Consider the following 24,530-nt stretch of genomic DNA (forward strand, 5'->3'; position numbering starts at 1 on the left):
AAATTTCCTTAAAGAAATGGAGGAAATGACAAACAAAAAGTTGGAAGATGAATTAACAAATCCCCCAAAGAAAGTCAAGAAAACCAAGAAAAAAATAATAAAACAGGTGAAGCAAACAGTTCAAGACTTGAAGACTGAAACCATCTCTAGTATTTTTTGTTGTCATGGGAACCAAACATAGGCCCTCATGCTTGCCTAGAAAGTATCTCATCAGTTGAATCATCTTTCCAACTCCATAGAATACTTTTTGAAGTTTAAATAAGATATTGCAGATAAAACTTGCTCACAGTATTTTGTATAGAAAATATTTGTTATTATTGTTGGTTACAGTTTAAATTATTAAACATTAATAAATTCTCATACTAAATATAACTTTTGAGACAAGATTTCACTATGTTGTCCTGACTGGCCTTGTTAGACGACTCTGGCTTGAAACTGCAAGAGACCTACCTCATGTCTCTGCCTCTAGGGTGCAGGTATTAAAGTCATATGTTACCACAGCCCATCTAAATATAATTTAACATATTGCTTGAAACTTCCCAGTGTCTGGTAGTTCTTGCTGGTGACAAAACAATTTAGGCCAACATCCTAATACAGTTTCATCCTGTAGCCAGCTTCTGAGTCCTGAAGGGATTCTCCCATGGTAATAGCACTAATAGCTGAAGCATGTGTATATGTTATTTTTTATTGTTTTTAAATTTTGTAATGATCCACTGAAGATAGTAATTAACAACCACACTTACTAAGTCCGTTAAAAATTTTTAGTCCTTTTTATTGAAGGCCAGATAAACTGCAGTCTGAAACCTCTGAAAAGTTCCTTGGTGCCCAAGCTCAGGGGTACATAGATTTTAAAGACAAAAACCCACTAAGATGCACCGAAGTTACGTAAGGGTTAGAGTAACCTTGGAACATTCATTCTTGACAGTGAATAGTAGTTATTTTAGACCTAACTTGCCAGTTATTTCGGTTAATGCATCTGGACAATGATCAAGGCCATGGAAATCTTAAGTGTATTTCCTAGGCTGACAGAGTTGAGAGCTCTCTAAGCAAACATAAAAGTAGCCAAAACAAGATGGCGTTATCTTAATCATTTCGTTTTCATTATCCTCTTCTACTATGCTCAACATCCAAGCTCGGCTTGTTATTTTTGTTGTTGTTGTTTGTTTTTGAGAAATCATTATTTTATCTCAACATTCAACTTCTTTTTATTTTTTGGTTTGGATAAACCAGATACCTAAAAGCTTGGCCCAGAACAGTCCGCCAATCCCCGAGGGGGCGCTGAAGCACTCTCAGGGGAGTTGCTGGAAGCCGAGAGGCTCCTCTGTCGGACGAACCAGCGTCGGCGATTGCGTCATCGCGTTCGTGTACGCGGCCGCCGCCCGCGTACATTTGAAATGGCTGGAGAACTGAGGAGTGGTTCGCTACTGAATCCTGAAGCCATGGTTCCAGCGAGCCCCGACCTGGCGGCCGAGGAGGATCCGGCGTCCCGGCAGGAAGGTGAGCACTTCAGCCCGCGTCGGAGGACTGTCTGTCTCCACGGCTGCGGGCGGCCGGCCGTCTGCGTGGGGAGCTGTGCCAGCCAGCTCCCACTCGCGACATCTTGACTCAATCCGGAGTGTAGAGGGAATTGGAATCCACAAATGGAAAGGACACACGAAACTTTGTGTTCACTTTATTTGTTGAGCCAAGGTCTATCTTGTACATTCTCCTTTTTGAAAAACAAGCTTGAACTCTGACGGAAGTATCTATCCTTAATACTGAAGACAGATGGCTCGCCTGCAGTCCGCAGAGCTGAACTGGAGTAGAATCCAGTAATAGAAATAACCCAGTTTTTCTCACCCTTAAGTTCTTTGTTCCTGACCTTGGAGATCCTATTTCCAACTTGATTTTTATTTGCCAATTTAGGTCCTTGCATATGCTAGAAAATCACTCTACCACTGAGCTACATCCCCAATTCCTGGTTTTGTTTGTTTGTTTTTTGTTTTGTTTTGTTTCAAGGCAGGGTCTCTACCCTGGGTGACCTACAGGCCAGTCTCGAAGTCAGAGTTCCAGCCTCTGCTTCCCAAGTACTGGGTGGGGTTAAAGGCCTACAATACTATACCTGGCCCTTTGAATTTTTTTTCGCCTCCCCCCCCCTTTAATTTCTTAAAGCTTATTTATATTAACATGCTCAGTTATATGCGTACTAGAATCATTTCTGTTAAAGGGAGAAATAGGTGTGACTTAAGTCTGCTACTAACCTGCTTTATGACCAGCTAAAGTTGTTTACGTACAGTTTACCCCCTTAGAAAACAACCAGTAGTTCTGATGTGAAAATGCAATAATATGAAGAGTCAGCTTTAAAGCACTGTAAGGAACTAAATTTTTACATTGTATATAGAATATAAGAAAGTTGAACCTACAAGCCAGGGGTGACGATGGGTACCTGTGATTCCACCACATTGGTGGTAGGGGCAGGAGTGACAGGGAAAGGTCATCACTGAGAGATGTTTGCCAAAAGATACGTAAAGAACAGCATGGAGACTAGAGTAGATCATTGTATTCTCACCATGCAATGAAGCTATGTGAGGTAGTAAGAAACAGCCCTTCTTGTTTTAATCTTTTTTTTTAAATTTAAATATAAAAACAAATGCCTTCAACAGACGACTTTATTATATCTCTTGAAAATATTTGAAATTACTGCATCAAGGACCGATACTTGGCTGTTATTTACATTTAAGCTGTCCTTTTGTATCTGTCGCATATGAGAAAAACATAAGAAATCGTTTCTGTAACAGTCTCTTTAGTAGTTACTCAGGCACTCCTGTAGTAGCAATTGTATCAGTTCATATCACTGCTTTGCTCTTAAAGTGTGCAATTTAGATATGTGTACAGTGATATGAATGAGAACTCCTGGAAAGAAGCTATGTGTGAAAAGGCATATTTAACTTGTATGTGTGCTTCTTGCCATACAGAGTCACTGAATTAGAAATCTATCTAGTTGTAAATCTTATGCAATCTTAAGAATCTCATTCTGTTTTTTGAGGGGCCACTGACAGACTCATAGAAAATAGAGGTCTCAACATACCTTTTGAGAAGGAGTATAGGGATGTAGTTCCTTTTTTATTACTAGTTTTTTTAGAAATATAAGATTTTCTTGTGAATGTATGTGTGCTTGTGCGGGTTCATCTGTACCACATACATACAACAGCTTGCATAGGCCAGAAGAGGGCATTGGGTTTCCTATGAGCTGCCACATGGGTGCTGGGAATAGAACTCTGGGCCTCTGTAAGAGTATGTGTTTTTAACTGCTGAGCTTAGTGTACTGTTTTTGCAGTGGGTAACATAAGTTTGATTCCCAGCACCCACACTGAGTGACTTACAATTGCTTGTAACTCCAGGTACAGGGCGTTCTAATACCTCTGGCCTTATACACTCACCCCTACAGACAGGCTTACACACATACAAGGAAAAAATATGTCTTTGAAAATCAAAACCATTACCTTTGAAAAAGAACTTGTATGGCTTCCAAAATCATCACAGATAGTCACAAAAATATCTGAAATTTTCTAACTGGTTGTTTGAAGTATAATTTACATTTCAAGATGTTTAAGCTTCAATAACTGATATTACTGATCATGAAAGGTTTTGTAGAGTATTCATCCTCAAAAATCCTTATTTTTATTTTGCTTGGATTATCTAAATAGACTTGCAATTAGGAACAGTATCTAATAACTAAATAGTTGAGTTTGTTTGTTATGTTGTTTTAGGTTTACTCCAGGATGCAGATCCATGCAGTGATCAGAGCTGTCATGTTAAGCCAGGTGCTGCTGTAAAAGCTCTTATGCCAGAAGGAAAAATTATTTTTCCACAGATTATCCCAACAAATGAACTTTTGTTTTATGAGAGATTCAGAGCCTATCAAGATTACATTTTAGGTGAGTATTTGTCTTTATATAGCTTTATTTTATAAGTAGATTGTCCTCAGATTGTCAGTTGTTCTGAGAAAATGGATTCAAGTAAATTTATTAACTTCTCATTCTTCTAATTCTTAATTTGTAGCTGACTGTAAGGCCTCTGAGGTAAAGGAATTCACAGTCAACTTCTTGGAAAAGGTCCTTGAACCATCTGGATGGTGGGCGGTCTGGCACACTAATGTGTTTGAGGTGCTTGTTGAGGTAAGTTGAATTCTCTTATAAAGACATTTTGCTATGCTTTCCTCTGTGTTTCTGCTTTTGTTCTTCAGGTCCTGAGTTGAATTAATCTGTTTGTTTTAATCTTCTTTGAAATCATTGATCATTTTAAGGTTATATGTGATAGTTTTCATAATACATGGCATCCTCATACATGTGTGGCATACTTTGTTCTCATCTGTTGTCCTCCCCACCAACCCCTTTCACATGGTTCCCTCCTTCCCCCTTAGTTCCAGCTTCTGCTTTCTTATCACTTGTATTCCTATTCCTTTACCCTCTTTGTTTTATACCTTTCAGATCTTTTCATGATCTCTTTCCTTATTCATATATTTTTAAATTCATTCATTGTGTGGTGTATGTGTGTGTGCATGTGGAAGTCGGAGCATAGCTTGTGAAAATCACTTCTCTCCTTACACCTTGTAGATTCAGGGCATCAAAATCAGGTAGTCAGGCTTGGCAGCAAGCACCTTTATCGGCTGAGCCTTGCCAATCTCTCTAGATTCTTGACCACAGTTGTATAAAATATATACCTATACCAGTGAACTTTTGACATCTTCATCTGACATTTTAAATATTTCAGTGTCTGAACTTAGCAGTTGAAAAGTTGTGTTATTGGAAGTATCTTGTTACTTTTTTCCAATTATTTGTGCATTTTGTGATGAACTTTCACATCTGTTGGTTTTATTTGGAGATGTTACCTGGACAGCTTCCTCTTTTTTTTTTTTTTTTTTTTTTTTTTTTTTTTTTTTTTTTTTTTTNNNNTTGGTTTTTCGAGACAGGGTTTCTCCGTGGTTTTGGAGCCTGTCCTGGAACTAGCTCTTGTAGACCAGGCTGGTCTCGAACTCACAGAGATCCGCCTGCCTCTGCCTCCCAAGTGCTGGGATTAAAGGCTTACGCCACCACCGCCCAGTGGACAGCTTCCTCTTGAGGTTTTAGTTTCCAAGGCCACTCAGTCAGGAGAACACAATTATGATGTCTCAACACTGAACTGTAGAAGATAAAGAAATACATTTAAAATTGATTAAAGCCCACTAATAGATCACTGCTGACCATAAGGAGAAAATGGGAAAACTTACGTAGAATGTGCTTTGAAGTTAAAAATTATTTAGGATAAATGTGTATATAGTAAGTTAATGAGGTAAAAGAAAGAGACTGGGAAAAGGAAAAAATAGAAGAGAAGCAAGGTTAAGTAAATGAAAAGAAGAAGGGAGGTGAGAAGTGTTAAGAGAGGAGAAGAAAGAGCAAGAAATTAGAAAACATGAAAAGGAGGAAAAAAGAAAGTTTGTTTTTACTTGCAGGGATGAGAATGTTCAAAATTATCTAAATACATGAAGAGGAATAAAAATTAAAATTTATTTTTAAAGCAAAACCAGTAAATACTACTAAAACTGTATTGCCAAAGAAAAGGTAGAGAAGGGGGTATAAGACCCCAAAAAGGGGGGAATAGATTACCCATTAATGAATGTCCGAAGGGGAGTAATAAAACCATTTTTAAAAATATAGTGAAATAAAAATACAGCTGATATTATACTAAAGACAAAAGGCTGAGGCACAGCAAAATGTAAGGGACAAATAATAATAGTAAAACTGGAAACTGTAATATGCACAGGGTGGGAGAGGTAGAAAGTCACTGGTCTTGTGGACTTTTATCTCCTGTGGCTTATGCTGGTGTTGGGCCTGTATTTGACAAGGTTCTGATGTTCACCACAGCGGTCTTTAATTTAGAAGTTTGCCTTTTGTCACCAGTGGGCTGTGCAGATTCTGTCAGCCTCCTGGTGTTTCCCAGTTTATACCCATGAGGTGGATACTTGGTAGTTATCTCTTCAATGCATTAAGAGTGTAAGAAACAGCTGCTGCACTGAACTCTTGAATAGGTTTAGCCTGTCTGTACATTAAAAGTTTTAAATATTAATCACAGCCAGGCTGCAGTGGTACACACTTTAATCCCTCGAGAGGCAAAGGTAGGTGGATCTCTGAGATCAACACCAGCCTGGTCTACAGAGAGAATTCCAGGACAGCCAGGCAGTTGCACAGAGAAACCCTGTCTTAAAAACCATAGATAGATAGATAGATAGATAGATAGATAGATAGATAGATAGATAGATAGATAGATAGATAGATAGATAGATAGAGACAGATACTGTGAATCACACTGGTGAAGGAATGGAGCTGTAGTTTATAGCAGTGAATGACAGATGTGTGACTCTGGAGGTTGATTGCCCTGTTGAGTTCAGACTTAGGGTAGTGAGTTATTCTCAGTTAATAACTTCTACTTTTGACAGCTGAGACTAGGGTTACTTTTCTCTGCACTTTACTCCAATATTTTTCTACTTTTCAGCATCTGACCCATCTCTCTGCAGCTAGCACCCACAATTGTCTACCATCTGGGCTTGTGGCATATGTTAAATTCAAGCTTCCTTTATTGTTCTTCATACTGAGGTCCCTGATTTTTAGCTCAGTTTCAAATAAGTAACATGGTGCCTGGCCTCTGCTCTCCAAGTCATACAGAGTAATAGAGTAGAATTTCAGAGGAATCACTGCTTCACCAAAACCCTCAGCTGGCTTTAAGGCTTGTGAAAACTGTTGGCTTGTTCTGAGGTAGAACTCTTCATTCTCTTACCTTGTGGAGGAGGAGGCTCTGTTTCCCCTCCAGCTTGCTAAAGAACTCGATTCACCTTTTTCTCAGTACTTTTCTGCTTTCCTGTCACTGCTATTTTAGTGCTGTTTGTCTTTCTCTTTGAGATATTCTGTTTTTTAACATTCTGAGACTTTTTTTCACTGTGTCTCACAGAAGCAGTTTTTTTTTTTTTTTTTTCTGCCATCTTACCCAGAAATCTTCTTGTTTATTTTTCACCTTGATTTTAGGCTGAGGCTAAGAACCAGTTCTGTTTTCTTTATTCTTAAAAGGCATTCTAACCCATTGCATACTATAAAAAGTAGATTAAGCCAGGCAGTGGTGGTGCACGCCTTTAATCCCAGCACTCAGGAGATAGAAGCAAGTAAATCTCTGAGTTCAAGACCAGCCTGGTCTACAAGAGTTAGTTCCAAGACAGGTTCCAATGCTACAGAGAAAAACTTGTCTCAAAAAAACAAAAAAAAAAAACTAGGTTATAAAGAGTATTTTATATGTGTGTTTCAATTTTGATTTCTGGGTATTAAAATGAATAACATTACTTTGAATTTCAGGTTACAAATGTGGACTTTTCAGCTTTGAAGGCAGTAGTGAGACTCGCGGAGCCATGCGTCTATGAATCTAAATTGAGCACTTTTACCTTGGCGAATGTGAAGGAGCTTTTGGACCTGAAGGAGTTTCAGCTGCCTCTGCAGGAGTTGTGGGTGGTCTCGGATGACTCACGTGAATTTCACCAGATGGCACTTGCGATTGAGCATGTCAGGTAGAAAGGAATGTTGAAGTGACCCTGTGGTCAGAACTATAACTTAAGTGAGATAATTCTGGCCCTTTTCTGTCATGATACTTAAACGTGAGTCCTTATGACTCCTAGGAAATATTTTCACCCCTGAGCCACACATCCACACCCTAGGAAAGTCTTTTAAAAATTAAACAGAAATTTTAATATACCTTATCACTTCTAACTCATTGAAAAGTTGAAAAATGTGCATAGAATTCTTGGTTATCATTCAAATTCTTCAAATGTTGACAAAATATAAAGGATTCTTAATTTTATGAATTTAGAAACTCCCTTCTTTAGGGAATATTTCTCTGTCCTGCCAGCCAGCTCCTAAATAAACAATTAATTATGAAAGCTCAGCTAATAGCTCAAGCTTGTTTGTAACCTGCTCTTATAACTTCAATTTACTCATTCCTATTCATTTATGTGCTGCCACATGGCTCATGGCTTGTTACTTTATACCCTACATGTCCTGCTTTTTCTGAGTCTGGCTGGCGTCCCCCCCCCCTTTTTTTTATTTCCAGTCTTCTCTCTGCCCCGAAAATCCTGCGTAGCTGTTGGCCCTTTAACTTTTCAGTAACCAATCAGAGTAACATATTTTTGCACAGTGTAAAGGAATATTCCACAACAGGCTTTTAAGTCGTGAATGCTAAGGCTTGTGGTTGGTAAATTTTGAATGTAATAGGACAGAAAAAAAAAATGAAAGGTGAGAAAATAGATATGGTATATTTTGGTATGGTAGTAAGTGTTAGTTGTCTAAACAAATTATCTTTCACAAATAAAATTCCAAAGAAATATACATTTGAAAAGATACTAAGAATGATAAAATTAGCTAGGAACTGGAAGATTAGGTAATGTGATATCAGTCATATTGTTTTGTGTTTCATAGTCTAAAAGGGTACTTTGTACTTTTGATTCCTTTAGTGGTTTAAACTGATTTTACTGAGTCCTCCCTAACACCCAGACTTACTATGCTCAGATTGACCTTATCAAACAAAGCATGACCACCAAAAAGTGATTAGCACCTAGACTTTTATATACACGACTGGAAATGACAGTGAGTACTAAAAGAATTACTGTGTTGAGATGACTGTCGTGGTTGTTTCTTAGAGAAAGACATAGGAACTTGAATCTGAAACGTTAGCTAGGGGAGCAGGACAGGTGCAGGATGTCAGTGAGGTTAAGATGTTCAGAACACAGTCCTAGGAGAAACCAGAGTGGATATGTTTGTAGATCAGAAGGTACAGTTTGTCAGTTAGTTATTTCTATAAGAGACCAGTGGGAGAACACTGAAAAGTACTCATTGTTTCTGTAAAACAAAAGCAGGGAGATGGAATAGGGAGGTCAGTTAAGAAGCAAACATATGTGCTTGCACTAGAGCGGGGCATTCATAGGACAGGAGGCTGATGTGTGAGTCCTGTGTGAGGCCCATTCTAGTTTTCTGCTTTGAAAGAGTAAACTCTGGAAGAGATGCACAGTGACTGATGCATATGTATCTAGTACTGTGTCAGTATGGGTAATATTTGAGCTAGATAAAAAATTTAAATATATTTACCATGTAGAGAAAGTAGGAGGCATTTGACCAACATACTACAAGGGAATATGAAAGAATATGTGAAATTGGGAGTTTGCATGTAAGGGATTTAAAGCTTACATGCTTTAAAAGCAGAAGTGCTTTAAAGATACATGCTCAAAATGAACTAATAGTATGTCTGAGATTTAGAAAGCCAGTGTGAACATGATATAGGAGAGAAGATGGATAAGTGACTTGGGTAGAAGCGGGGGCGGGGGGGGGATTACCTGAATTGATCATTTTTGAACTTGCTGTTCATATTGTCTGTGTTTTCTTTTATCATATATGTTTGAAATTTTTCTATAATATGTTAACACATCTGGGGAGTTTTAAAGAAAATATAGATCTTTCCCCTCTGAGATTCTGATTTATTGATTTAAATTAAGTTTTTGTTGTTTTGTTTTTGAGATAGACTCACTATGTAAACTTTGCTAACTTGGAACTTAGTATGTAGACCAGGTTGGCCTCAAATTCACAGAGATCTACTTGCTTCTGCCTCCCAAGTACTAGGACTAAAGATATACACCACCACCCAACTAGGAAATATAAGTCTTGAAAGTATACCAGGGGACTCTAATGTGTAGTTGTGGTTGGGATCTAATGCTTTATTTTATATCTCTATATCATCACGTTCACTGCTTTAATAAAAGCAGTAGATCTTACCAGTAAGTACTAGATTTATATCTGTTGTTATATCTTATCCCTTGTCTCTGAAAGAAGGAAATATTACATTGATTTACCCACGGGACAGTACTCATTTAGAGGCCAAATCAGCATTTCACCTGAAATACATTTAAAACAACTTTTATTTAAACCCGTTTCTTTCTTTACTACCTAAACAAATGACACTGCCATCTATCAAGTTACTGATGGTCAGCAGATAGTTGTGTTGCAATGTAAGTCTTGCCAGGGCATCTGATGACACATACCTATAATATCAGCACTCATGAGATGGGGAATTAAGGGTTCAAAGTCAGCTTGGACTATAGTACACAATTGTGTCTCAAAAAGCTAAACAGACAAAACCTAGCCCCACTTTAAAAAAAAAAAAAGACACAGAAACAAATCACCCTAACAACAATATTACAATATTGTAGAGAAACTTATTTGAGGGTCTTTATTTTATGTGACTCATGAATGTCAACTGTAGCAAATACCCAAAATTGACATATCTTAGAAAATAATGTTTACTTGATTTGTTGGCAGGTAGGATTGCTTTGATTTCCTGTTTGTCTCTCACCTTTTCATAATTCCAGCTGTTAAGACATAAAAATCTTTAAGACATGTAAAACTAAGATTTTATACCTTTTTGTTATGACACAGTACCCCAACTAAAGCAACTTAGTTGGAAAAGGGTTTCTTTTAGCTTGCTGTTCATAGACATAGCCCCTCATAGTAAGGAAGGTAGCAGCAGTATGATGCCATCCCCAAACCTTGTATAGGCATGATGGAGGCAGAGAAATAACTGAAAGTATAGCCATGCTAAAACTTTAAAGCCTTGTGCCCCATGTTTCTTTCAACAAGACTCGATCTAAACATGTCCAAACCTTCCCAAACATTGCCACCTGCTAAGAACCAAGTGTTAACCCACTTGAGCCTACGGTAGACATCTCATATTCAAACCACAGCACCTACCTTTTGAACCAGCAGTTGAATTTGATTGATATTAAGCTTCTTTTTAGGTTTTTCTACAAAAACATTTGGAGGAGTTGGGATGAAGAAGAGGAGGATGAGTATGATTATTTTGTCAGATGTGTTGAACCTCGATTGAGATTGTAAGTATTTATTACTGATGTGATAGACACATACACACACACAGGAGCTTCTGTTGCACCAATAGTGTAATCATGCCAAGTTATTAAAAAAGCATTGTGGGAAAACAGACACCTGCATTGTGTGTATATACATGTACACTTTCTTGTTTGTTTTGGTTTTGGGGTTTTGGTTTTTCGAGACAGGGTTTCTCCGTATGTAGCTTTGGAGCCTGTCCTAGAGCTAGCTCTTGTAGACCAGGCTGGCCTCGAACTCACAGAGATCTGCCTGCCTCTGCCTCCTGAGTGCTGGGATTAAGGGCGTGCACCACCACCGCCCGGCTTACATGAACACTTGTAGTCTGACTTTTTTTTGATTTTGTTTGTTCGTTTTGAGATAGAAACTCTATAACCCGATTTGGCTTTGAACTTGTGATTGTTCTACCTCAGTCCCACTAGTATTGTGATAATAGCCTATGCCACCATGCCTGGCTGTTTTTGAACTAAATTTAACTTAAAAATAGAGTTTTAAGAATTCCATATTAAAAGCTTGTAAATCTGAATTGTTGGGATGTAGGCTGCTCCAAGACTTCCTCAGAGGCCCCAATGAAAAGAAAAAGGGAACAGGGAACTCTAGTTCTGTGTCCTTACCCAGGGGTAAACTTGGCAAGATTCCAATATAGGCCTGATGCCAGGGCCTTGAAGGAGTTACGATTTTGGCTCCTAGAAACCTGGCTTTCCCCTCTGAAGGGCTTTGGTTATCGGTATCTGTAAAGGTTGCTGTATCTGAGGAAGTCTCTGTTTTCTTTGTCAACATTATCTAATTTAGTTCTCTGCTGTCCTTGGCCATTTGGCCCCTTGCAAACAGTGTATAAAATGCTCTACTTTTTAATAAACTTGCTTGAAATAAGTTATCAGCTTATGAAAGACCTCCTGGTTCCAACAATCTGTCTCCTGTATTTCTCATTTCTCCCCCTGCATCTCGACACCTAGCCGTTTGGGACCCTTAATACTGTGTATTCAGTTCACTGAATAAGATTGAACTGAGCTAGGATTATGAATCCTAGATATTGTTAAGAGTCTGAATATTTTCTAAGTTTGTTCTGGTTGTTCTTAAGCAGCAATGGTTAATTTTAATAGATGCGAAATTTAATTATAGATAAATATCATATGTATCTGGCATATTTGATCTTTACCTGAAGAAAAAAAAATGTTCTGATTTGACACTCTTGCATGTGCTAACAATGATTATATAATATGGTATTGAGAACCCAAGGGATAATTTGTTGTTGTTATGGAGAAGAAACTATGACACTTGATGGAGAAAATGGTATGATAGAAATGTTGACAGATGCATAGGAAAAGTTTCCTGTGCTTATAGAAGAGCTGTCCAATAGGCAACATTTAAAAGTAATCAAACCATATTGTTTTGATTTTATATTATGTGTGTTTTGCTATGCAAAATATGCTATGCAAAAACGTAGGGAGCTGATATACAACTGTTGGTGTATTATTTCCAGACTTCAAAGTATCCATATAATAAGAAATGTGCTAATTAACATGGTTGCAGAAATGCTAAGAGACTTTCTTTAAAACTTGAACTTGGTTTTCACAGTTCGATCTGACACATCAATCAGTGATGGTCCCTGGTTTGTTGTTTGGAAAGTGGATTTGCAGATTATCTTTAGATGCATATAGGTTAATTAAAGAGGAAGAATAAAAAAGTAAGAAGTGACCTAAGAATGGTGACTTGCAGACAAAGAGATTACTAAAAATAATGGTAAAATAAGCTGAATCTAAAAAAATAAGCTGAGTTTTGGAGGAGTAAATCAAATCCTAATGATAGGAAAATGTATTAGAAAAGGGAATGGGTTTCAATTTGCTTTTAATCTTTCAGGTATTATGATATACTTGAAGATCGAGTTCCCTCAGGACTGATTGTTGACTACCATAATCTGTTGTCTCAATGTGAAGAGAGTTATAGGAAATTTTTAAATCTGAGAAGCAGTTTGTCAAATTGCAGTTCTGATTCTGAGCAAGAAAATATCTCCATGGTGGAAGGGTTAAATTTGTATTCAGAGATTGAACAGTTGAAACAGAAGCTAAAACTCATTGAGAATCCTTTGTTGAGGTATGTGTCTTATTGTTTTTAATTATTTAGCATATCATCTTACTAGCTATCTTAGTGAGAACTGATGGCTCTTATTTTTTTTGTTTTGTTTTTGTTTGTTTGTTTTTTAAGATATGTTTTTGGTTATCAGAAGAATTCTAATATCCAAGCCAAGGGTGCTCGTCAAAACGGCCAGAAGGTCACCCATGTGGTTTCCTCCACAATGAAGACAGGTCTGCTGCGGTCTCTATTCAGGGACAGGTTTTGTGAGGAGTCTTGCAGAGAAGAAACAGAAATTCAGGTTAAAAAAAAAAAATGATTGCTCTAAGTAACTGCTTTTGATTAATTCCAAGTGTTCATCAATTCTACAAAGTGTTTGCAGGAAGTTTCTGGAGTTGGTTTTCTGTGAGATCCAAATAGTAAAGCACTGTTCTTTTTCAGTGATGGCAATGCAGAGGTGCACACTGAGCTAAATGCACTATTGAAAAGATAAATAAAAACAAAGTTCGGATTTATTTTCAAATGAGACGTGAAGGTGCTTGAAGTAACCCAAGTGACTTTGGGAAATGTATATTTATAATGTGTTGTTTTCTAGTTTCATAGTGATCTTTTATCTGCTATAAATGCCTGCCACGAGGGTGACACCGTCGTTATTTGTCCCGGTCATTACGTGATTCATAGCGCTTGCTCCATAGCTGACTCCATTGAGTTGGAAGGTGAGTATGGAATATCATAACCAAACTTTCACTCATAGTAAGTAACTGTAAATTGGTGATCTTGATTAAATCCATAATTCAACCCATCTGATATCAAGTGAGGTGCTTTGACACATTAAGGATATTTAAATCATGTAAGAAATTAACCCAATTTTTAAACAGTTTGAATCATGGGTGTTTATAAAGTCTAGGTTCCAGAAGATTGATAGTTTATAGAATGGAAATATATTTCTAGAACAAAAGAGTGTGTGTGTGTGTGTGTGTAAACTTATTAAATATCTTACAAAGTAGTGGGTTTCCTTATGACGTTCATACATGTTTGGTTTTCACCTACTCTTGCCACAATCTCTGCCTGTCACTGTCTCCTGCTTCCCTGTCCGTGTTTTAACCCTTGGATCCCGAGTACCCCCTTCTACTTTCATGTCACATGTGTTCTATTATTTCTCGCACCCATCCTTTTGTGACATATACATACATCCCTTCCATCTAAATACAAATATATAAAAATTAAAAGCTAAGATACACATATAAGAGAGAAAATGAGGTGTTTGTCTTTCTGGAGTCTGGATTATCTCACTTAATATTTTCTGCTTCCATTTACCTGTGAACTTTATAATTTCATATCTTTTTATATATGTGCCACAGTATGTGTATTGTATATATGTATCACAATTTCATTATCAGTAGATAGATATCTAGTCTATTTTTTTTCCATTATAAATGGAACAGCAATAAATATGGATGAACAAGTATCTCTTTAGAAGGTTTGAAGAGTTCTTTGAGTGTATGTCTGGGGGTGGATATAGCAGGATCATATGTTAGGTGTTTTTAGCATCTTGAGAAACTTTCATACTGATTTCCATAGTGCATATTACATTCCCACTAATAGTGAATAAGAATTTCTCTTTCCACATCTTCACCCGCATTTGTTGTCTTTCGTTTTCTTAATAATGGTCTTTCTAACTATGGTGAGATAAAATTTCAGGGTTGTTTTTAATTTGCATTTCCCTAATGGCTAAGAATATTAAATACTTGTAAAGATATTTATTGGACATTTGCAACTCTTCTTTGAACATGCTCTTTTTAGTTTCATGGTCTGCTTTTTCATTGAGTTGCTTGTTTTGTTTTAGTATTTTGAGTGTATGTATATATATATGTATATATATATATAAAATATCTTTTGAGTAGATATATATTATCTTTTTAATGTATAGCTGAAAAATATTTTCTCCCATTTTGAAGGGTACATTTTCCCTTAATTAACGGGACCCTTTGCTGTATGGAAGCTTTTTAATTTCATGAGGGCAAAGTTATTGTTAATCTTATTTCCTTGAATACATGGAATCCTTACCTATGCATAGTTCTTGGAGTTTCCCGTATTTATTCCTCTAACACTTTCAGAGTCTTAGGTGTTATGTTTAGACCTTTAATCCATTTATAATTTTTTTTTCTGTCCAGGGTGAGCAATAAACATCTACTTTCATTCTTCTATATGTGTGTACTTTTTCCAGGCACACTTGTTAAAGAAACTGTCTTTTTTACAATGAATAGTTTTGGCACCTTTGCCAAAAATCAAGTGACCATTGCTCCATGAGTTTGTATCTGGATCTTACTCACCAGTACCATGTTGTTTTCTGTAAATGGTGATTTTTTTTTTTTTAAAAACTCATTAGTCCCTTGGCTTTATTAGGACTCTTTTAAACACACACACACACATTACTTATTTATTTTCCTTGTTTGACAGTTTCATATATATATGTTCTGATATGACTTTATTCATCCTCTCTTGCCTTTTATCATCTCTTCTTTTCCATCTGAGCTACTTCTGCTTCCTACGTAGTACCCTAACGGCCACAACATTACAGAAAATGATAAGCCCTTCCTCTTCAGCAATCATTGCCAGTCATTAGCTCCTCAGGAAGGAATGAAGTTTCGTCTATCCAATATAGAAAACTGAACAGTTCAGTCTTGTATAAATATACAAAAATGCTGTTTGTTCATTGTTACAGTGGCCATGCCCTATGTGAATGGCAGCAGTTCATGATACTCTTTCCAATCTTCTGATTCTTAAATTATTTAGCGCCCTGTTCCCTAATCCTTGGATGGCAGTCGTTGCAGCAGAAGTTGATATAAATGTCACTTAGCAGTCATGTATTCTTAACAGTGTGACCAGATATGTGTCTTCCTCTTTGCAAAGGATAACATCACGTTTAGAAAGCAGTTTGACAGCATGTTCATATATGGAGACAGGGGTAGCATGCTCTTACTTTGGGCCCATGAGCTTCTCAGCCATAGGAATTTGGCTAGGTTTATAGTACCAGCTATGTAATCTATCAGGAGAAGCAAACCCTGCATCCATTCACAAAGCAGTTAGCTATTGCCAAGATAGTCATTCTGCCATTGTATTAGTGAGCATATTCTGTCTGGCCAGTGTGTGTTATTGTATGCATATTCTACAAATGGGGGAGACTGTTGATAAGATTTTTCCCTTAACAGTCTGGATAACGCCCCCTGATACTGTGAGCCCTAGCCAGCTCTGCACAGTCCATATCATTTTCTGTGTCCTTTAACAAAAGTGTGTTACACTCAAGTTCTGGTGAGTGACTAAGAGTAGTGACAATGGGCTATGTTCTTTTTGGGACTTCTGAGGCATTTCTGGTCAACAGGTCATAGGGCAGTACACCACTTCTGGTACTAGGCTCTTGTTTAAAAGCTTATAACTTCTGTGAGCAGCATTATACATTCACGAGGGTACTTCCCTTTCAAACTTGCTTTTAATTTAAATTCTTTTACAAACTTGCTTTTAATTTAAATTCTTTAAGGTATTTTTTTTTTACTTTATAAAGTACTGTTTCTATATAGCTTTTATTGCTTCCTTAGTTTTGTTTCCATTTTTCCTATCTTCCCAATATCCCCATATCCCTACCCGAACCTGCCCCCCACTTTCATGTCACTGCTTTTAGTACCTCCTCCCTTAGTGCTTCCTCTGTCCACAGCATCTTGCTAGTGTCTATAGGGAGTTTTAATTTTTAAAAATAAAATCTAAATTTAGAAACTATGTATAATGTATACAAGAAAGAAAATAAGGGTTTCCATTTCTGGGCCAAGGTTACTCAGTGTAATACTTTCCAGTTCCACTCATTTTCCTGCAAATTTCATATTTTTTTTTTTGGCCGTATGGAATTCCTTTGTGCATATGTACTTTATTTTCATTGTCCATTTGGCTGTTAGACATTTAGATCATCTTAATTTTTTTGTATGTAGACAGTTCTCTTAACTTTTCTTAAGTGTTTTACTCTCTTCCTTAGGATATGGTCTACCAGATGACATTATCATAGAAAAGAGGGGCAAAGGAGATACTTTTGTGGATTGCATGGGTATGAATGTTAAAATTTCAAGCATAAAATTTATTCAGCATGATTCTGTAGAAGGAATCTTAAGTAAGTATCTGGATATTTGGTGTATTATTTGTTTTGAGCTTTGAGAGAAAAGTTTTCATGGAAGATAAAATTTAATACCACTTGCATATTGGCTGGTTAATACTTCATGTTCATAGTCATGATGACTTAGGGATCCTCATGGTGAGAAACAACTCAGTTTATTCTTGAAAACTTATTTATTTCTCTTCTATTAATGTTTTGTTGTGGTGATTTGGTTTGGTTTTTGAGACAGGCTATCACTCTGAACCTAGCCATCATGGCAAATGGCAATCCTGCCTCAGCCTCCTGAACCCTGAGTTTATAAACATGCCTTACTACATCTAATACTAGGATAACAGTGTTAAAGTGATAGAACCCTTTACATGTTTCATAGTAGTAGATAATTAGATTTTTAGATTCTATCCTTATAGGATCAGATTAGTTTCCCTGGAGTATGTTCTTATAAGAATGAACATGCTACCTCTGTTGCTGGTACATGTGCCCCTTCTACATGCAGTTCCTTTTCCTTTGTGCCTCTCTACATTGTAACATATCTGGGGAGCTCTTATCAGATACCATTGTGTTGTGAGTTTACAGATCTAGACTTGTGTGTGAGGAATTTTGTTATAGACACACCAAAAGACCAAGACATTGCTCTAGTATTTGTTTTAGGGGGTATGCATTCACCTGTTTTCAAGGTCCTTTTCTTTTTCAAAGGTACCCAACAAAGCTGTTCATTGATATATATGTATCAGTAATAATAAAAGAATATTATATAAATTTTTATAATGAATATGCGCTTTTGCATTTCTTAGATCAAGTTGTTCGTGTGTGTGTGTGTGTGTGTGTGTGTGTGTGTGTGTGTGTGTGAATGTGGGTACCTACCTACCATTCTGTGACTGGGGCAGGGCAGTCAGAAACAAACCTTATGTGTCAGTCATTGTAGACGGAGGCTGCTCATTCATTTTCCAGCCACCCAGACACATAACCACACATAAACTGTATGAATTAAAACACTGCTTGGCCCATTAGCTGTGCATATTTCTAGCTAGTTCTTACATCTTAAATTAACCCATTTCTATTTTATATTTTACCACAAGGCTCATTATTTACCTGGGTGTCTGTCTCCTTTGGCAGTTACATGGCTTCTCACTAACTTCGCCTTCTTTCCCCCTCTCTCTGCTTAGAATTTTCATCCTTCTCTATTTTAATAATCCAATGGCCGAGACAGCTTAGTTCATTAACCAGTAAGAGCAACACATGCAGGACTTCCCACACCAAGTCATAATCTTCCACCTTGTCAGAGGCAGGATCTCTTTATTGTTAACTGATGTTTATACCAGGGTATACCTGGCATCTTTTGGGGATTCTCTTGTGTCTACTTCTCATCCTACTATAGGATCACTGAGATTACCTGTGTGCATTACTGCGCCTGGCTTTACCTGAGTTCTGGGCAGATAAACTTAGGTCCTCACACTTAGCAAGTGCTTTAGCCACTGAGCCAGTCATTTATTATTAAAAATATTGCCTTTAGTTTTTAGAAAATAACTCAAAACAGGTACTGCTTCATATTTTATGAGTTTGTAACATGTAACAAAATTTAAATGTTACTCTGAAAAATATCTTATTGTATGATTATGGTCTAAACCCTCACAGATTATACAATCTTCTTGCTTTTCTATTCCATTTTGGAAACATCAGCCATCTTAACCTTCATCATAACCCTGATAAACTTTCTAGTTTTCCCTTCTGGGAGCATCCAGTTGTTTATCCTTTATATAGAAATCCTTATTGAATAAAAATTATTCCATCTTTATAGCTGTTTACCTCTTTTACTTACTGTTTTTTTCTTAATATCATGGTACATGTGCTTGATTATTGAGAGTAGGCACTGAAAAGCAAAATTAAAAAAAAGGAAAAAGTAATCTTAAATCAGTAGCAGTAACATGGTGATTTTGAGTTTATTCTCAGCAGGAAGCCTGTCAGCTTCAGGAAAGGGTGTGGACTAATTGTTTACATTCAGAACTCCTAAGAGACCATAGTGTTCTTAGAATTTAAACTTTATTTTTTATAACTGCCTATAGTTTAACCTGTTTTTATCCACATCTTGCTTGAAAAATTATGGTGGATTTTACTTTAAGGTTGATGTCAACCTGTTGGCTGCTTTCAGCCAGTATTGCCATGGCATATACATAAACACATACATTATATGGTCAGAGACCTGAAATAATACGTAACTTAAAGCTATGCATTAATGCAGTAGCTTAAATTGTAAAAGCTGATTGCATGGGAAGTTCAGGGCAAGGAAAGTTGGTTACACTGTTCTCTTAAAGGTCAGTATGATAGTTTGAATGAGAATGGCCCCCATTGGCTATTTGAACCGTGCTTCCCAGTTGGTGGTCTGTTGGGAAGGGCTAGAAGGTATGGTCTTGAAGGTGTATTATTGGCAGTGGACCTTAAAGTTTCAAAAGCCCACGTCAGGCCTGCTTTCTGCCTGATCAGGATGTAAAAATCTCATCTACTTCTCTAGCACCGTGCCTCCCTATCTGCCACCATGCTTCTCATTGTAATAATTTACTAACCCTCCAAAACTGCTAAGCAAACCCCTGATTAAATGCTTTCTCTTATTTCTCTTATAAGAGTTACCTTGCTCATGATAAAGCACTGGAACAGTGACCAAGACAGCAGATTAATTGTAAATAGGCTGACTACACAACAGGATAGGTTAAGTACATAGACTTAAATGATGTTAACACACATTATTAACTTGACTACAAAGTGCATCAAAAGTGTTTGGGAAGTCAAGAGATATCTTTATAAATCACAACATCTAATGTTAACTGTAAACTGTTTGTGATATTGGTATATCACTTAAAGTAGTTGAATTGATATTTTTGTTACAGTCATTCATCATGGCAAGACCACACTAGAAAACTGCGTACTGCAATGTGAAACTACAGGAGTCACAGTACGCACATCAGCAGAACTTTTCATGAAGAACTCAGATGTATATGGTGCCAAGGTATTGCTTTGTCTTTAGGAAGAAGTAGTTATGGTGTTTAAGTTCAAAATAAATCAAACAAATAAGATACCAAGATGTAAATCTATTTCTTCAAGGAAATTCAGACATTAATAATCTAGTCATCTAAAATTTGGGTGGTTATTAAACATAAGGCCTCTATAGCATTTTATAAACAAGGCACTGGGAGGGAAAATGATTATCTAACTTTCCCTATGATAACCTTAAGAAGGATAGACCCTTAAGATTATATCCTAATGGGACTAGAGAGGTGGCTTGGTGACTAAGAGGACCCAGGTTCAATTTCCAACACCCATGTCAGCAGACTAACACCCATTTGTAACTTCTACTCTAGAGGATCTGACACCCTTTTTGTGGACTCTGGGCATCTGTACTCACATGTGCATAGGCCTACATATATATGACAAGTTCATATTGCTAGTCTTCCTCAATCACTTTTATATTATTTTTGAGGTAGAGTCTCTCACTGAATCTGGAGCTCAGTTAGTCTGAACGACAGTGAAATCCAGTGATTCTCCTGTCCTCCCAGCACTGGAATTGCAGGTTCACACTGTTGTGCCTGTTTTTTTATGTGTCTGTTTGGGATCTAAACATTTCATGCTTGTGTTTCAGGCACTTTAGTAAACAAACCATTTTTTTCAGTTCCATAAATGTAACTTTTGAAAGTGATTAGTTATCAATAATTGCTTATCGTTGGAGTATTGCTTGGTGCCCCAATATTGCTTGATAGCGGTATGGAATAGAGCTGCCTAATAAAGACCAGCAAAAAACTTGAAAAACTGAGTTTGGTCCCTAAGAACCAAAATGGAAGAAGGGAGAACCAACTCCTATAAGTTATCTTCTGATTTCCACAGGAACACCATAGCATGTGTACACACACCATGTGTGTGTAAACTTATATACATCCACAAAATAAATAAATGTAAAAGACCTAATAAAAGTTATCTTTAAAACTTTTTTAATTTTGCATTTATGACATTTGAAAGGCTAAGAGAAGTAATAGTAATAAACCTTTATGGTTGTGTCTTTTTAAATATTTATTTTATTTGTATGTATGTGACTGTTCTTAAATATGGTTGTGAGCCACCATATAGGTGCTACGAATTAAACTCTGGGTCCTTTGGATGAGCAGCCAGTGCTCCTAACTGCTGAGCCATCTCTCCAGCCCCTACTCTTGACTTTTTAAAGTGGTTGCCTCATATTTTATAGGGTGCTGCTATAGAAATATATCCTGGGAGTAAGTGTACCCTGACTGACAATGGGATCCATCACTGCAAGGAAGGGATCCTCATTAAGGTGGGTATTGACTGAAGCATTTTTTCTAAGTGAGAATGATTTTACCTAAAATGTTATGTGTATTTACTTCTCATGTTGTGTTATGTTATTTTGTTTTGTAAAGTATAAACAGTACATAAATTTTAAGAAAACTAATAGTAATTAAAAGTCTTCTGATACCTGGGGTGGTGGTGGTGCACACCTTAATCCTAGCACCCGGGAGGCAGAGGCAGACAAATCTATTAAGTTTGCTGCCAGCCAGTTCTACAGAGTGAGTTCCAATATAGCCAAGACTATTTTGAAAAACTGGGAAAAAAGAAAAGGGTCTTCCAATAATCTTGTTATCTTTAGATCTGCAGAAATGACAGCAACAATTACTTTGAACTCACTACTACAACTTACTAATAAGCATAGCTTTTGTACTTTCATTTTTAGAAATAGCGTGGGGGAAAGGTAGAGAATTTATGAAACGTGTTTAATATGACAGTTCCTTAACCTATTTGTTTTCAATGTCACAGGACTTCCTTGATGAGCATTACGATATTCCCAAAATTTCAATGATAAATAACATTATACATAACAATGAAGGCTATGGTGTTGTTTTGGTGAAGCCTACGATTTTCTGTGATCTACAGGAAAATGCCCAAGATGAAACTGATGGTATGCTATGTTTAGTAATTTGATTAAAATATGTAAATGTACTTATTGTAGGTTCGGTCCCAACACTTGGGAGAGAAGATCGAAGCCCCAAGTCATACTTAGCTATGGAAAGTCAGAGATCACTTTTGAAAACAAATGAGCAAACAAACAAAAAAAACATTGACTATGCTTGTTCGTAGAGATGTAGGAGCTTGGTGAAGCCATTATAGAAACTAAACGTGAAAGAAACTTTCAAATTTGACTTGTTGATCTGTTTATTCAGAGCTTTGGTGTGGTTCAGTGAAGGTCCCTTATCTTTGTCTTCTTGTAAGCGTGTAAAACAAGGTGGCTTCTGTAGGTATTTGTGAAGGATAAAAGCCGGAAAAGAATTTTCCAGGTTGAAGGTTGCTTTTGCCTGGAGTGTATTAGAGTTTATATTTACTTTTCATGGGTAAAAGTAACTCCCGGTCACCATTGTTCCTGGCAGTAATGGTGAATGCAGTGGAAATCTGTGAATTTCAAGCCATTGATATAAATTACTTTTAAATATCAGCCATAAAGAAATATAAAGTATTGGTGTGGCAATGGAAATTTTGAGACAGTTTAAAGAATAGGCCTTGTCAATGTTCAGGATCCTTCCCACTCAGGGTAAAATTGAGATGTATGTTGAATAGAATGTTACCTTGAAAGCTCTGGTGGAAAAATCCTATTTCTGAGTTTCTCTTCAGCAACTAGCAAGGGGGAAAACACATACACACAAGCAAATAAGAAAAGGCAAAAACAAAAAAACTTTAAAAGCCTTAATTGTATTGCTTGGTTATAATACAAAATCTTTTTCTCATTTAATAATCATAAGAGTACCCTCTTGAGGATGGGAATCATGAAGTCAGTTAATTAGATGGTGGATTGAGAGTTCATTTAAGAAAAGTAGCACTATTATAGTATTCTTTGCATCATAGCTCCCAGTGCGGAGCTTAGCTGATAATAAATGTCCAGGAAAATGTCTGTCCAGTGACTAAGATTCTAGGATGAAGAAGATAAATGAAGTTTAAAATTGGTGACCCTCTTAGTGTCATGAACCTTTGCAAGAAAATTCATTGAGATTCTTATAGTAAAGAATTAGTAAAATCCTGTTATAAACTATTGGCAGAAAATACTTGAGTCTAACAGCTTGTGTTAGAAATATCCCCTTGTTGCTTTAGACTATATATTTAACAACTTTATAATTTGTTTCCTCAGACAATACAACAGAGAGAAATAGAGAGGTGGGTGCCACTGAAGGATTAGATCTGGAAGAAATGCTTCATTGTGTGACTAGCAAAATGGAGCTTTCTGCCACAGCTAACTTTTCTGAACAAGCTAAGGGAAACTGTGAAATTATAAATGAACTACTTGCTACTTCCATGCAAAAAGGCCGGATGAAGAAACGATTGAGCGAACTTGGAATTGTACAAGCTGATGACAACATAATGTCACAGGAGATGTTTATTGAAATTATGGGAAACCAGTTTAAGTGGAATGGCAAAGGGAGTTTTGGCACATTTCTTTACTAATATCAATAGCTAACAAATAGTGTATTTTGAACATATCCTGAGAATCATGTTGCTTATGCAGTTTACTTCATTTGCTTCATGGCTGTATATTATATAATATGTACTTGATTGAGCTTGTGTAAAATGTGTATTTACTTCTAGCTATATGTTTTCTTCATGGCTGTATATTATGTAATGTGCACTTGTTTGAGCTTGTGTAAAATATGTATTCTATCTGCATGTTTTCTTCATGGCTGTACATTATATTGCTTCATTGGGCTTGTGTAAAATATGTATTTATATCTACATGTATTAGATACAAAGCATTTCTTTTTAAGAAAGCCACAAAAAAAAAAAACATAAAATATGGCTGTAGGTGTAGCTCAGCAGTAGAACATGTGTCTAACGTGCCCAATGCCCATGCCTATGTTCAATACCCAGCATTTCTCTTCACCTCCCTCACGAAAGGAAACTGTAGATTTCTTATCTAGAAAAGTGTGCTTTCTTAAATACACAGTTCTCCCATATTAAGCCTAGTGGTACTTTTTTTTCCTTGTAAAGTCACTTCAGCATTGAAAGTGGAGAAGAAAGAGATGCAAGATGTAAGAACAAGCATGCAGTAGATGTCATGTTTGCAGTGTTCTTTTGTTTGAGATAGGGCCCCTACATAGCCATTGCAATCCAGAAACTCAGTGTATAGACCATGCTAGCCTCGAACTCATTGATCTGCCTGCTTCTGCTTCCTGAGTGCTGGGATTAAAAACACATGCCATCATACCTAGCTTGGATGGAATATATTTTTATATTGAAATGTATTGTCATCAAAACAAGTAAATAACAGGTTATGGATATGAAACAAATGTCTTCAGAATCAATATTGAATATAAATGATT

At 36.7% G+C, this 24,530-nt stretch overlaps 1 protein-coding gene across 2 annotated transcripts; it reads left to right on the forward strand.

The window, feature by feature from the left end:
- The first annotated feature begins 1,376 nt into the window (after positions 1 to 1,376).
- On the forward strand, positions 1,377 to 24,426 carry Shcbp1 (SHC binding and spindle associated 1). 2 transcript variants are annotated; one of them, XM_050137161.1, is made up of 13 exons: positions 1,377 to 1,497; positions 3,750 to 3,917; positions 4,042 to 4,157; positions 7,359 to 7,567; positions 10,838 to 10,930; positions 12,804 to 13,037; positions 13,149 to 13,317; positions 13,612 to 13,732; positions 17,041 to 17,172; positions 20,055 to 20,173; positions 21,401 to 21,487; positions 21,985 to 22,126; positions 23,345 to 24,425. In XM_050137161.1, exons 1-13 carry the CDS (start codon positions 1,395 to 1,397, stop codon positions 23,656 to 23,658), a joined length of 2,007 nt encoding a protein of 668 aa, XP_049993118.1. In that variant the 5' UTR covers positions 1,377 to 1,394; the 3' UTR covers positions 23,659 to 24,425. The 2 variants fall into 2 exon arrangements, with proteins under 2 accessions (XP_049993118.1, XP_049993119.1); XM_050137162.1 differs by lacking the exon at positions 17,041 to 17,172 and having other exon boundaries at positions 23,345 to 24,426.
- Positions 24,427 to 24,530: the final 104 nt, after the last annotated feature.

This window comes from Alexandromys fortis, unplaced genomic scaffold (genome assembly GCF_014885135.2).
Source record: "Alexandromys fortis isolate MF-2015 unplaced genomic scaffold, M_Fortis_MF-2015_v1.1 scaffold_3, whole genome shotgun sequence".
Classification (NCBI taxonomy): Eukaryota; Metazoa; Chordata; class Mammalia; order Rodentia; family Cricetidae; genus Alexandromys; species Alexandromys fortis.

Coding starts and splice junctions, on each gene's coding strand:
- Shcbp1 (XM_050137161.1), top strand. CDS start 1,395: ATGGCTGGAGAACTGAGGAGTGGTTCGCTACTGAATCCTGAAGCCATG. Junction 3,918..4,041: donor CTATCAAGATTACATTTTAG/GTGAGTATTTGT, acceptor CTTAATTTGTAG/CTGACTGTAAGGCCTCTGAG. Junction 13,038..13,148: donor ATTGAGAATCCTTTGTTGAG/GTATGTGTCTTA, acceptor TTGTTTTTTAAG/ATATGTTTTTGGTTATCAGA.